The following is a 13707-nucleotide window of genomic DNA, read 5'->3' on the forward strand; positions in this document are numbered from 1 at the left end:
AGTGTCTTAGTAAAGTGATGTGCCCATTAAAATGAAGCCCTTCAGACCAAAGAAACAAGAGACTGTCCAGGTCTGATCCTTTCCCCAGCTTCCATTTGTCTCTCCAGCCTCCAGAAATTTACTCTCTCAAGGCGGCCCATTCCTCCTGAAAACTTCCCCTGGTATTGACCTAAATTCTGTCCCAGATCACTCCCGACATTGCATTCCATCCCACAGGATTACCTCCCTTCCACAAGACAACCCTTTGACTTGAACATCCTTGGACACCCTCCTTCCATAGCCAAGCGCCCTTTATTTCCTACATTGGTACAGTGTCTTCAGGCCAGTCACCTGCTCACCTTCTACGCATTTGTCTTTATTGATGTGATCTGCTCTGCCCCAAGAAGATTCAGCCCCTCAAGGGCAGAGACAGTGGACAGAGATCTGAATTCCTTGGCACTCGGCCCAAACAGACATTGGTCTCTGTTTATACTTACTATCTGCCAATGTGTGTGTTTTTTCCCTTGACTCTGCTGCACATATTTAGTGAACAAGAAGCAGCCCCTTCCCAAGAGGTAATGGTATGGACTGGGTTCTCATCTAGAGAGATACAGCAGCATGTTGTATCATGGATCCTTTAGCAGTGGATCACCAAATTCTAACCATTGGGTCTAGGAGACATTCTCAGTTGTCTACCCAATTTTCATTCCATTCCCCCTCTTCCATGCTAACAGGATCCCGATTTTCTTCATAGACACAATGAGCCCTAGCTAGTCCGAGCAATTTTGTTTCCGACATTTTCAGTCTCCTTGGTAACCAAGGCTGGTCATATGGCCTGGTTCTGGGCCATGAGACCTAAGGGGAAGCCATGGTAGGAGCTTCTGGCAATGGTTTTGCTTTTCTGCTAAAAGAGACAAACATTGTTGGTGCAGCTCTTTTTGCCTTTCTTCTGCCCTGACCTGGAAGATGAACCCTAGAGCTGTGGCAACTACCTTGCAACCACGAAGCAGCCATGTGAAGATACCAAACACCAGAGAAGAAAGGCAGAGAGAGCCTGAGCCCCTGACACTGTGACCGAGAAGTCTGTGCAATCGCCCATCTTCAGACTTCTTGTTTGGTGGGGCAATCAATCTCATTTATCGATGCTTAAGCCACTAGCAGTCAAGTTCTCTGTAACTTGCAGCAAAAAGCAATTTTCACTGATACGATGAGCAATTACTTTTTAAATTAGGATACTTAAGTCTTTACAAACAGCAAATGGAAAGAAAATAAAGGTGGGGATTTGAACCTGAAATGAGAGTAGACTTACTGTTTGTGTTCTTATATTAGTGAAATATATAAAAGGCAGGCTCAGGGAGCATCTTAAAACAGTAAGTAATTTATAGTTACTGTCTGGGATTATTAGATTGTATCACCTTATTGATACTTTCTGAATTTAAAAAGGCATCAATAATATTCTCAGGTAAAGTATACCAGATCTCCAAATACTATAATAAATACTTATCCTTTGCTTTAATGACTGTTCAGTACAGTTTAATCCCTTAACATGTGCAGGCCAAAATTAAGTATTCATTAGTGTGGCATTTGAATACAAAAAAGGTTGATAATTACTGGAATACATGTACCAAGAAGACTGAGGCCTTTAGCAAAGCCCAGGCCCGGATAAGAACCTGTCCCCCTTCTCGGCCAACATGGTAACCCCCTTAAATCCAAAAGACATAAGTATAAGCTGAAGTTCACCTCTCCTGACCAGTTGCTCCCTGGTGCTGCCCCTGTTCTAAGTGCTACATGTGTATTTTTTCATTTAGGGATTGCAACAATCCTAGGAGGGAGCTTCTATTATTATCCCATTTACAGATGAGGGAAAGTGAGTCACTTGCCAAAGCCTCATAGGAAGGAATGCGATCTGACGCCAGAGCCCAGGCTTTCAAAGGGCCCTGAGTCACCGTGGTGGTAGAAATGGAGCAGTGGGGGCCAGGGCCACACTGCACGCCCCTGGGGACCGTTCACCTGGAATTCCATCTGAATGGTGCCCTGGAGCTGTGCCTCCCAGCACCCTGCAGTCTGTGTGGCCTCAGCGGAGAACCGACTCCCTCATCGCTGGTGGGGGAAAGGCGGTTTGAGAACCACCGGCCTCCAACCGGCAGGAGACCCTGTGTGTCACAGCCAGCTACACCTCCGCACCAGCAGCCTTCTGTGCTGGCTGTCCTCAGCTGGCTCCTCTAGGCCCACCTACTACCCATGTCAGCCCTGCCCCGTCGCCAGGGATCTCTGGTCTCTGGCTTCCAGCTGGGTTTGCAGTGTTTCGATCAGAGAGCTAGGAAGAGGGGTACTTAACCCTTACGCCCTCCCTGCTCGGCCCGAAGTGTAACTTTGACCTCTAAGTACCAGCCCAGTTCTCTCTGGCTTCCTGGAGCAACTCATCTCTAGTCTCTTAAGGTTGAGATGATTAAATGCTCCCTGCTATTGCTAGTCTCAGGGTGTATCACCCCCTCCAGTTGGCTCCCTGGATTCCACCCTCCCCTCTGTAAATAGTGTCTTCATAAAATCCTCTTTGGTGGCCCTGTGAGGGGACATCTGTTCCTGCCTGGCCCTGAGCAAGACAGTGGGGAGGTGGGCTGTGCTTGCTCACCGTTCCCCAGGAGCAGGGCGGAGGACCGTGTGAACAGAGCGAGTGAGCAGGTCCACGCTGAGATGTTCCATTATAAAGTCTGGATGCAGGGACTTCCCTGGCAGTTAAGTGGTTAGGAATCCATGCTTCCACTGCAGGGAGCATGGGTTTGATCCCTAGTCAGGGAACTAAGATCCCACAAGCTATGTGGTGCGGCCAAATTGTTTTTAGGGAATTCCCTCCTGGTCTGGTGGTTAGGACGTGGCACTTTCACTGCCGTGGTCCAGGTTCAATCCCTGGTCGGGGAACTGAGATCCCACAAGCCAGATGGTATAGCAAAAAACATTTTTTAAAGGCTTTTAAAAGGTGAATTTTGTTGTATATATTTTGCCACAATCAAATAATGTAATATATCTAGAACCATTGAATTGTATACTTTACCTGGGTGAAGTATATCTCAATATAGTAATCATATATAATTACTACCTGCTTCAAAGAACTGACTCATTTGAAAAGATTATGATGCTGGGAAAGACTGAAGGCAGGAGGAGAAGGAGATGACAAAGGATGAGATGGTTGGATGGCATCATTGACTCAATGGACATGAGTTTAAGTAAACTACAGGAGTTGGTGATGGACAGGGAGGCCTGTCCATGGGGTCGCAAACAGTCGGACACGACTGAGTGACTGAACTGAACTGATAGTAATTATATCTCAAAATAGTAATATGCCCAGTACACAGTAGGCACTTAATAGGAATCTCTTACCTTTCATCTGCCTAGGAAAGTGGTAGTGTCTGCCTTGAACTACCTCATGGGAAGAGAGAGAAACACATCCCCTTAGTTATAACTGCTGTGGGTCAGATGTGTTAAACAAAACCTCTCAAGAAACCAAGATTCAGAGACACAGAATACTGTGCCCAAGGGCACATGGTGCCAACACAGGTACCCCCTGAATGTGCTCAGCTGAGGCCACACAGTCCCCAACCCCCAGGAGCCTCATCCCTGGGTTGGTCTCCCTACACTTGCAATGCCCAACCCCACTTCCCAGCTCAGGGCGCAGGAAAGAGCAAAGAAGCTGCTGGGCTGCTCTGGGAAGAAACTGCTTGGAGGTGGTGGGGGGATGGGGGGCTCCCCCAAGCCCCTGCCTCATCTGCTGACCTCTCCAACCCACTGCAGGCATGTCAGAGCAGCCAGAGCTGATGGCTGCTGCGCCCTAGATCAGATGTCCACTTGCTGACTTGATAAGATCAGGCTTCTGACTTTTTTCTTAATGGAAGTAAATAACTCCTGCACCCCCCCACCCCTCAACTCCCCGCTTTCTTCTCCAATGCCCTCCCTAAGCTGGCCGAGATCCCAGCCTTTCGGAAGTAAAAATAGCAGAGTATGCAGGGGCGGCAGCAGCTGAGGGGTGGGGGTGGGGGGCAGTTTAAGTTTCTTTCTTTTATCCCAGGAACTAAAAATAACCAGGTAAAGCTGGGGAAAGCATGGCCCCGCACCTGGCCCACAGCCTGTCCCTGTGACAGGCACCGAGGGTCACATTTCTCTTCCCACAGCAAACACTCAGGCAAGGTTCTGAGCCTGGGTCTTTTCCTGTCCTGACACTGCAAAGTTGTCACTCAAGACCCTTCTCTTCCCCCTAGAAATCTCCACCCTGACCCTGCTCCCACCCACACACACCCAATTGAATGTCCTTGGTTTATTAATGATGTGTACAATGCTGTGCACTTTGCAAAGCTCTTTCCACATCTCATTTGATCTTTGTCACAAAATTGAGGGCGAGAGAATATGTGATTATTACCATGCCCAAGTGAGAACTGAGGCTCAGAAAGGTCAGGTAACTCTCTCAGGGACACACAGCCAGGAAAGGTCAGAGGGAGGATCTGAACCTTGATCTCCAAGTCGTATCATCTCTGCTCTGAACTTGAGACCACCCATCCTGTATGACCATCAGAATGTCCTGAGAGCCTCTGAATGACACAGACCTTAAGGGGTTACCCCCTTCAAGGTTATGAGTCAACTGGTTCTAAGTTAATAGGGGAGATATACTGGAAAGGATAATTTTGCAATCATTCCTCTAGTGACTCAGATTATCTACCAGGCCCGGGAAGCATTGCACTAAACCTGTTTTATATGGTACTTTTGTCTAAGCAGTGTTCCTTCCAGGAGACTTAGGTGTTGACTCTCTACCTATAAGTTCTACCAAACTATAGCTGACCCCTCTCCAGAAAGAGAAGCAACCCCCTCTAAAGGTGACAGGAGGACCCTGGGCTCCAGAGGACCCAGGGACTGTGGGTCACGTGGACGTGCTGATGCCCACCTAGCAGCCGAGCAGAATGCCCTAAACACTCACCCACAGCCCCTGCACAATCTGAGCTCCCTTCAGCCACCTGTCCTGCAGGGGTTTCTGGGTGACAGGTGATCTTACCTTGCTGTCTCAGGCAGGACAGCTATCTTGGGCTGCCTTTCACCCTGCTGCCATATCATAATATGAACTGTGCCTCGCACTTGGCCCCCTACAAGCCCAGAGAATGAAACCTTGCAGGTGGATAAACTCACACGCCGTCTAGGTCTCCAGGGCTTGTGCCAGCTGCTCCAGAGTGGGTGAGATGGCACTCGGGGATGAGGTCCTAGCTTTCTGCCTTTTAAAGAAGTGTCCACTCTCTGGCTGCTCTCTCCTCCGGACCCTTCCCACCCAGAGCACTATGTCCCCAAGGACATTTCGGCAGGGCTGAGTTATCCTTGCATTTCCAGCTACCAAGAAGTCTCTAAAACTGAACACCTAACCAGGAAAAGCTGTTCCAGCCCAGTCTCTCTTTCCATTCCCTTCCTCTTCTTCCCATCTGAGGACAGGCTCTAGGCTACTGGCCAAGGCTTCTACAATGAGTTGGACTGGGCTTCTTAGAAGGAATTCCTGGGACTTCCCTGGTGACCTAGTGGTTAAAACTCTGCCATGCAATGCAGGGGACAAGGGTTTGAAGCCCGCTCACTGCAACTACTGAGCTTGCGCCCTCTGAAGCCTGTGTGCCACAACTACTGACGCCCAGGCGCTCTGGTCCCCACACGACACAACCAGAGAGTCCAAGAACCACAGTGAAAGACCCCACACGGCGCAGTGACTACCTCACATACCACAACCAAGACCCAGCACAGCTAAATACATTTCTTAAAAAAAGAATGAATTCCTGTACAACCAAGGAGACTAGATTCCCCCCAACCTGACTGTTTACTAGCTGTGTGGCCTTGGGCAAATCACTTGAACTCAGCTGCACTAGATCAGTCATGGCAAAAAGCTGTCAGCTACGCCACCACCCTCCATTTCCTAGTCTGTGACAGGCATTGCTAATCAATCACGGCACTCTTGCCTACTGATCCTGGGTTCTGCCTAAGAAGCCTTTCAATCACGCATTCTAGGCAGTTGCCCCACACCCTAGAGTCGACAGTTCACCTAAAAGCAGTTTGCCATCCTGAAGCCAGCTCACTGTACTCAAAAGTCAAAGCCAGCAAAATCCAAGACCAACATGAGGAAGGCAGATTAGGAATGCATTTTTACAGTAGCAGGTTAAGAAAACACTTAAAAAAAAATTGACACAGAAGTGCAAACTGTAAAGGAAAAGATTGATACATTCAATTTATTACAATTACTAACTTCTGTCCATCAAAGAACTCCATAAAGAGAAGAAAGCTGCAAATGAGATCTTTGTAACACCAGCAACTGCAAAAATGACTAATAAAATGGCCAGAATATATGGAAAAATTGGGGACAGGCTCAGATAAGCGTCTCATGGAGCATAGCCCTGTGCTGGGAAAGATTGAGGGCAGGAGGAAAAGGGGATGACAAAGGATGAGATGGTTGGATGGCATCACTGACTCAATGGACATGAGTTTGAGCAAGCTCGGGGAGATGGTAAAGGACAGGGAAGCCTGGTGTGCTGCAGTTCATGGGTCACAAAGAGTTGGACACAACTGAGCGACTGAACAATGAGAATAGCATATTGTCTGTGGCCGTGTTCACATTACAGCAGCAGAGTTAAATAGACAGAGACCTTTTGGCCCACAAAGCCAAATGTATGTATCTGGCTGACTCCTATAATACAGAAATGAAAATAAATGAATTACAGAACCATGCAACAAGAAGCATTCATCTCAGAAATACTGACTAAAATAACCAAGATAGAGAAGAATATGTATAGTATAATTTCATTTAAAACTAAAAAACATGATATGATTCAAGATACAAACCTATGATAAAACTACAAAGAAAGGCAAGGAAAAATAATGTGAAATCAGGATAATAGTTGCCCCTGAAAGTAATGAATGGGGGCTCAGACACTGAGGGAACCTCAAAAGTAAGGGTAAATTTTCTTTTTCTTAGATAGTATGGACAGGACCAGTATTTTTCCTACTTTACACGTGTTTTTGGCAAACAACAATGCCTGTCCTTTAAGATATGTTCTTTTCTTTTTCCATGCTGACACAGTTTTAGCTGGACACATGGCAGTCCCAGCTAAAGACTATAGTTCCCAGACATCCTTGCATAGATGTGTGGCCATGTGACTAGATTCCACCAATGGGCTGTAAATGGAAGGAACTTGTGTCACTCCGGCTCCAGCCATTGGAATAATTTGATGTAGGGTTTACTTCCTTTTGGTTGTCTGGGAGATGGGGATAACTGGGTCCACTTGCTAGGGATGCTAAAGCTGCCTAAACAGTTCTGGATCACCCTTGACTCTTTGGACTGTTGACTCTTTCTCTATTTAATGAGAAAGAATTAAATTCCATCTTGCTTAAGTCTGAGTTTTTTGTTTTGAGGGAGGTAGTCTCTTTGTACAGAAGTTTAGAGTTACTTTAACTAATATAATATACTGTAAATATTTTTCTGGATCTACTAGATGCTTACTTTTTAAGGGACTGTTTTGCTTGTTTTTGTTTGTTTTTATTTTTAAAGTGGATGCATATAGTAAGTGCTGTCAACTCTTCAGGAAAGTTGCATTGAGAAAGGCAGCAGGGTAAGAGCAGTAGCTGAACAGAGATAAAGTTTGGATCAAAGTACAGTTGTGAAAGTGAAAGTCGCTCAGTTGTGTCCAACTCTTTGCAACCCCATGGACTACACAGTCCATGGAATTCTCCAGGCCAGAATACTGGAGTGGGTAGCCTTTCCCTTCTCCAGGGGATCTTCCCAACCTAGGGATTGAACCCAGGTTTCCCATATTGTAGGCGGATTCTTTACCAGCTGAGCCACAAGGGAAGCCCAAGAATAGTGGAGTGGGTAGCCTATCCCTTCTCCCGCAGATCTTCCTGACCCAGGAATCAAACAGGGGTCTCCTGCATTGAAGGCAGATTCTTTACCAGCTGAGCTACCAGGGAAGCCCTAAGTACAGTTGTGGGTTTTTTAATTAAATTTTGTTTCTGTGCTGATGAAAATGATCCAGCAGTGAGGAAGGTTTGACGGGGCTGGAAGCAGACGTGATATTATGTGAAGTCCCTGATAAAGAGGAATGCAAGTTAGAGCAGAGGTGGGGAGATGATTGACTTTTGATAGGAATAGAAATACTTCTAACAAGAGTGAAGATGGAAAACAAGTGGGAAGGTTTGTGGATTCAACAGCAGGAAGTTTAGAAATTCCCTATTTAACTGTTTCTATTTTCTCAAGCAAATATGAAGCAAGGTCATCAGCCAAGGGGCAGGGAGGGAGGCTACGGGAGATTCAAAACTGCCCTCTGGAACACAGAAGAAATCAATGATTTAGCACAATGTGGAGTCTCTCAAATCAATGACCGACATCTTACTTTGTGGTACAACTCTAGGGGCTTTCCCCAGTGAATGGAGAGAAAGATGAATCAGGCACTATTATCATTTCCGTTTTACGGAGGAGGAGAGGGAGGCTTAAGAAGTTAATCACCCAAGGAGCTGATAAATGTGCTACTAGGGTTTTACAGGGTCTATATGACCACTGAACCTGTTATCCAATGTCCGATGAGCCAAAGCCTTGAATGAACAGTAAGAGCTCAGCACAGACAAGACCATCTTCTGTGACTTCATTCAATCAACACAGTTCCTCAACCAGAGTCATCAAGTCATCGAGGCTGAGTGGCCCCAGGGGTGAGGCCACACGGGAAGATATTGGGCGCCATCAGCTAGCTGTGTGTGGCTGTGCATATGTGCCTGTAGGGTGGAAAGTGGTTCAGGGCGATACAAACATCCATCAGAGTTCTTGGGCTCTAGTTCAAAACTGTTCTCTCAAGTGTTCAAGAGTTGTTTTGTTTCAGAACACTAATGTATTTTAGAAAAGAAAGAGAATTTTTAAAGGCAAGTCATCTCTCATCCTCTTTCTTCATTCATAGGGCCAGAGAAGTGGTATTTCTGGCATGGGCTAGAGGCAGGAAACTCTATAAATACAAAGCCATTAAATCCCATGCAGCGGGCACCTGATCGGGGCCGCCTTTTAATTTCCTGACATGAGCTGGCCACTAACCCAATTACCCAGAATCCCTGGAGGAGCCCTCTGCCTTCCCAACAAGCACAAAGAGAGTGAGAGCGTATTGCATGGACGGCAGCCCAGCTTTCACGGAAATCAAATATCTTTTAGAAAACACTTGGGGAAAGGCAGGCCAAGGGCTGAGGGGAGGAGGAAAGGGAGCGGGCCTGGGAGGCTGGGGGCCTGAGGGAGGTAAAGTGAGGTGAGGAGAAGAAGTTTGCAGGGACAATCTGTGCACGGTGATTTGCTGAATTTCCAGATGTGGGGGCGGGGAGGGGTGGTGCTGTGAAATGTAGCAAATGGCTTTCCAGGATCTCCTGGCTTAGGGGCCATGAGGCCACACCCTCACCCATCAAGGGAGACTCTCTCCACAGTCGTCCCAAGGAAGCCCCTCTCATCCTCATTTTAGACCCCAGGTGGGGTCTGCCCAAGGCAGATGCCACCTCCAAGACTCTCACCAGCAAATCAGGAAGAGAATCAGGGCAGCTGGACACCAATCAGTTCAGTTCGGTTCAGTCGCTCATTCGTGTCCGACTCTTTGCGACCCCATGAATCGCAGCATGCCAGGCCTATCACCATCTCCCGGAGTTAATATGCCCTGCCTAACACAGTGGTCGGATTTTCGAAAAGTTGAGTGCAAACGAGACCATCTTTGAATCAAATGATGTTTGAGTGTACCGGGGAAGCGGACCTCTTAAAGCAACCCCACAGCAGATCTTACTAAGGAATTGTCCCATCTGGGCCTCAGCTTGGCCTGGTGATGGAGAACAGGTTTCAGCATCAACACCCCTGCTCCACAGGTGAAGGAACAGGTGTGTGAGAAACAACAGACACGGCAAGGATACCTCAGAGTCAGGAGAGGACATGGGAACCAACTCCCAGCCCAGAGCAGATTCTGTATTTGGTTTCTTATAAAGAGAATCATCACCCTTTTCCCTGAAGATGCAGATTTTCAAACACTGGGTTAAAGTGGGACAGACCCTTGGACATCACCTAGGTTCCACAGCTGAAGCTTCCAGAGCCAACAGCAGCCTCGAGGCAGAGGCTGAGCCCAAGAAAGCCCCACTTCTGACTTCCCTGGCAGGTGCTAGGCACCCCCTCCCCCCAAATCACATGGCAACCTCTCAGTTCATTTTACTTAAGAAAGAAAGACTGTAAAAGGCAACCAGAGCTGCTAGATACAAGAGGGAAACAGGTGGGGAGGAGGGGGGAGGTGGCCTTCCACTTCCCCAGACCCCTCCCCCAGAAGACCCAGGAGCCCAGAGCCTGGCTCCCCGACACCCGAGGCCCGCCATGGAGCCTTGAAGATGGCAGGCCACCTTGGAGAAGACTGGAGTCTGCATTTCAGGGTCAGGTCAGAGGCTGAAAGGAATCAGAGGGAGGCAAGGAGTCTGTGCTGACTCTGGGGACCTGGGCTCCCTGCTCATGGTGGGGGCCAAGGTGGAGGGGGGTGGTACCCCCCAAACAAAAGCAGAAGCCAGGGAAGCTGCCAAGAGCTACTGTCTGGCAGAGACCCAGGCTCGGCAATAAGGTACGTTCCTCCTAAGGAACTGGTCCCCGTGGAGCTCCTGATCCTAGCATCTTGCCAAGGCTCAGTACCGTGGGATGAGCTCAATGAGCTAAACGGAAGCCTTGGAGCCTTTGTGTCACATTCCCTTGCCAACTATGGGGGCAGCGCAGGGCCGGGGAGGGGAGCGTTCTAGGGTCCGCGCCTCCTCCTGGGGCCTGAGCTCCTGAGGGACCTCGGGCCGGACCCCGGGAAGGTCACCTAACACATGCACCCGGCTCCCGCCAACAGCTTCAGACACCCACTCTGCATGTGATCTCGGGTCCATGCTCCCCCCACCCCCCAGCATCCCATGCCAGCATCCTGGGGCACACAACATCCATCTCACTCCTCTTAAATGGCTGGGGTGCTGCCACCGATGGACTGCACCCTTGGCCGTCTGCTTCCTGGCCTGTGTGGATCTCCCTCATCACTCCCCTTTCCTGGAGGCCACTAGGAAGTACCCCGACTCTCTTCTCATCACTGGGTAGTCCCTAAGAAAAACTCTGTTCAAGGGTTGCCAAGTGGTCCGGGGATCGAGAGGCTATCCCCACTTTTTCCTTCTCTCCCTGTCCCTGGGACTGGCAGCCTCCCCAAGCCCTGACCTGTGCCATGGGGAGGAGACACAGCAGAGCACGGAGAAGCTCCAGGCCCTAGGCTCTGGGATGCACACCCCTCAAACCAGTGTGAGTCCTCCCAGGACTTGGGTTTGTCTCCCTTCCAATTCAGGAGTATATTGACAGCAATCAGCTTCCTTCAGCTCCCAGTTCTTCAGATGCTGTGAAATATGCTGAGAAAGGCTATACACCCCACCCAGGAAAGGCTGCTGGACATTTGGTCCCCAGCTTGAGTCAGGATCCTCACACCAGCTTCCCAGAATATCCTTACAAACTTAAGAGCAAGGAGTCTCTCCAAGGCTGAGAAAGCCTCTGGTTGGTTCCTAGCAGGATGCAGGAGAGAAGTCAGGAGACCAGTGCTAAGGCACGCCTCTATGGACATTTGTTCACAGTTTCCTCATCTGTGAACCCCAAGATGCTCTGGAGGAGCGGAAAGAACCTGGTGCAGAAATCAGGGGACCTGGTTCAGCCACCTAGCTTGAGTCCCCCCCTACGGAGGGGTAGACCAAAATTGGGTAGAATCAAATAAACAGACAAGTCTTTCAGCAGGTCCAGTGAAGCCTGTTTCTAATCTAGGAAGAGGGCTGGCTTTTTGGTCGATTCCTTCACTCTCACTTCCCAGAGCAGCTGGCCTGTGAGTAAGAGTTGAGTGCCCTTCTCCATCTCAAAAGCGTTACATGAAGCAACAAGTAAGACACACAGTTTAAAAGCTGATGAGACATGTCGACACCAGGGGGGTGGAATAACTGGGCTGAGCCGAGGTGAAGGAGAAGCCCAGATTGGAAGACAGAGGGAGGGAGTCCCGATTTCCACATCACAACAGTGTCCAAGTCACCCTACTAACAAAGCACCTCAAATTCGGGCCCTCTGGCCCAGGGAGCGTGGAGAAGGGGCTGGGAAAAGAGCCTTGGGCTCCTCAAGGCTGGGCTGTAGAAGCCTCTCCCAGCGAGGGCCTGCATTCCTGTCCTGTCCCTTCCTCTTTTCTCCTAGCCCCTCAGGATCAGATCATCTGATCATCAGCACACACCTTTTTTCCTGCCTCCTCCCATTTCTGGAAGGATCCCAGGGCCCCAAATCATAAACGCTAATCTGTTAAGAGTTGTCTCTGGTTCCCCTTCAAAGAGAGGGAAGGAGAGAAACACACACACACACCATTTCCAAGTGCGCTACTCAATGAGGGTCATCAGCCTGAGTAGGTGGACGGGGAAGGTGGTGGAGAGACCAAGAGCTGTGCTGTCCTAATAACGAGAAGCACAGTCACTTTAAATTTTCTACTCGCTGCCCTAAAGAAGGTTAAAAAGAAGCTGGTGATGTCAATGTCATAATATGGTTTGTTTAATTCAGTATACCCAGATTATCATCATCTCAACGCGTAACCTTTTAAAAATTATTACTGCCATACTTTACAGGCCTTTTCACCATCCTAGTAAGTCTTCGAAGTCTGGGGTGTGATTTACACTTAAAAGGTGTAGCTCGTGCTGCCGTGCTGGATGGCGTGGCGCTAGAGGAGAAACGGAGGCACAGGACAGAGCGGGGGAGGGCAGAGGAAATGGGAGGGGGAACTCACTCGCCAGGTGACGGCCACGTCTGGGGCACCTGCCGAAGCAGAGGCTGACCCTGGCAGGTGAAGAGTATGGGACTTGCCATCCTCGGTCTTAAAGTCTCTGCAGCCCCACACTCCATGGGCCACTGAGCATCTCAAGCCTTCCTTCCCCGGGAGGACAGGAAGGGTGCTTGTTCCCGAGGAGAGCCTTTCCCAGAAGCACCAAGCCAGCTTTCTAAGGGCCGAATGGGGCTGTGATTCCCCAAAGGACCGTTGGTGGAGAATTTCCAACCTCCTGCTTCCCAACCCCCCCAACTCCCGATGGTGTGGAGAGTTCTGCAGAGGCTGGGGGGCTGCACACCTGCCTGCAGGGACTGTGAGATGGCAACCCCGGGGACGGGGCCCTCTCCTGGGCTGCAGGGAGAGACCTGTATCTGGGTGCTGCCCGGGGAGCACATCCAGAACTTGCTGGCATCTCCCGGGGGATCTGAGCCTCCCCAGGGGAAGGCGAGTTCGCCCGGGAACCGGGCCTCGGTTTGGCCCCACCTGGCCAAAGGGGGCTCTTACCTTCCTTCAACATCCCCACTTTGAGGCATTTCATGAAGCGACAGGCCTGGCAGGACTTGCGCCTCCGTTTCGTGATCTCACACTCGTTGGTGGCCGGGCAGCTGTACTCGATGTTGCCTGGAAGCAGACACAGAAGGGTTGCCAGGTGCGTCCGGGCCCCCCGCCCCAACCCGCCGGCCACAGGGGATTCACTGATCAGCTCACCACTCCCCACACCGCCCCCAGGTCCCCACGGGGCAGTGGCTGTCAAAGGATGAAGAGCTCCGAGGTACTTTTCAGGGTGTTTCCAGCTCTCTTAAACACAGAGACCCCAGGGCCAGAGGTAAGGTCGGCCAGGCAGCCACAGCTTTGAAGAACGGTCACCCAG

General features: G+C 49.7%; 1 protein-coding gene across 1 annotated transcript in view; it reads right to left on the reverse strand.

Annotated features, from left to right (window-relative positions):
• The window catches only part of ESRRB (estrogen related receptor beta), a 54397-nt gene that overhangs the window by 24296 nt on the left and 16394 nt on the right, over positions 1 to 13707 (reverse strand). The window contains exon 2 of the mRNA XM_040226029.1: positions 13341 to 13457. Coding sequence (XP_040081963.1) covers positions 13341 to 13457 — 117 coding nt within the window. The remainder of the gene's footprint in view (positions 1 to 13340; positions 13458 to 13707) is intronic.

The sequence above is a fragment of the Oryx dammah genome, unplaced genomic scaffold (assembly GCF_014754425.2).
Source record: "Oryx dammah isolate SB20612 unplaced genomic scaffold, SCBI_Odam_1.1 HiC_scaffold_26, whole genome shotgun sequence".
In the NCBI taxonomy this organism is placed as follows: domain Eukaryota; kingdom Metazoa; phylum Chordata; class Mammalia; order Artiodactyla; family Bovidae; genus Oryx; species Oryx dammah.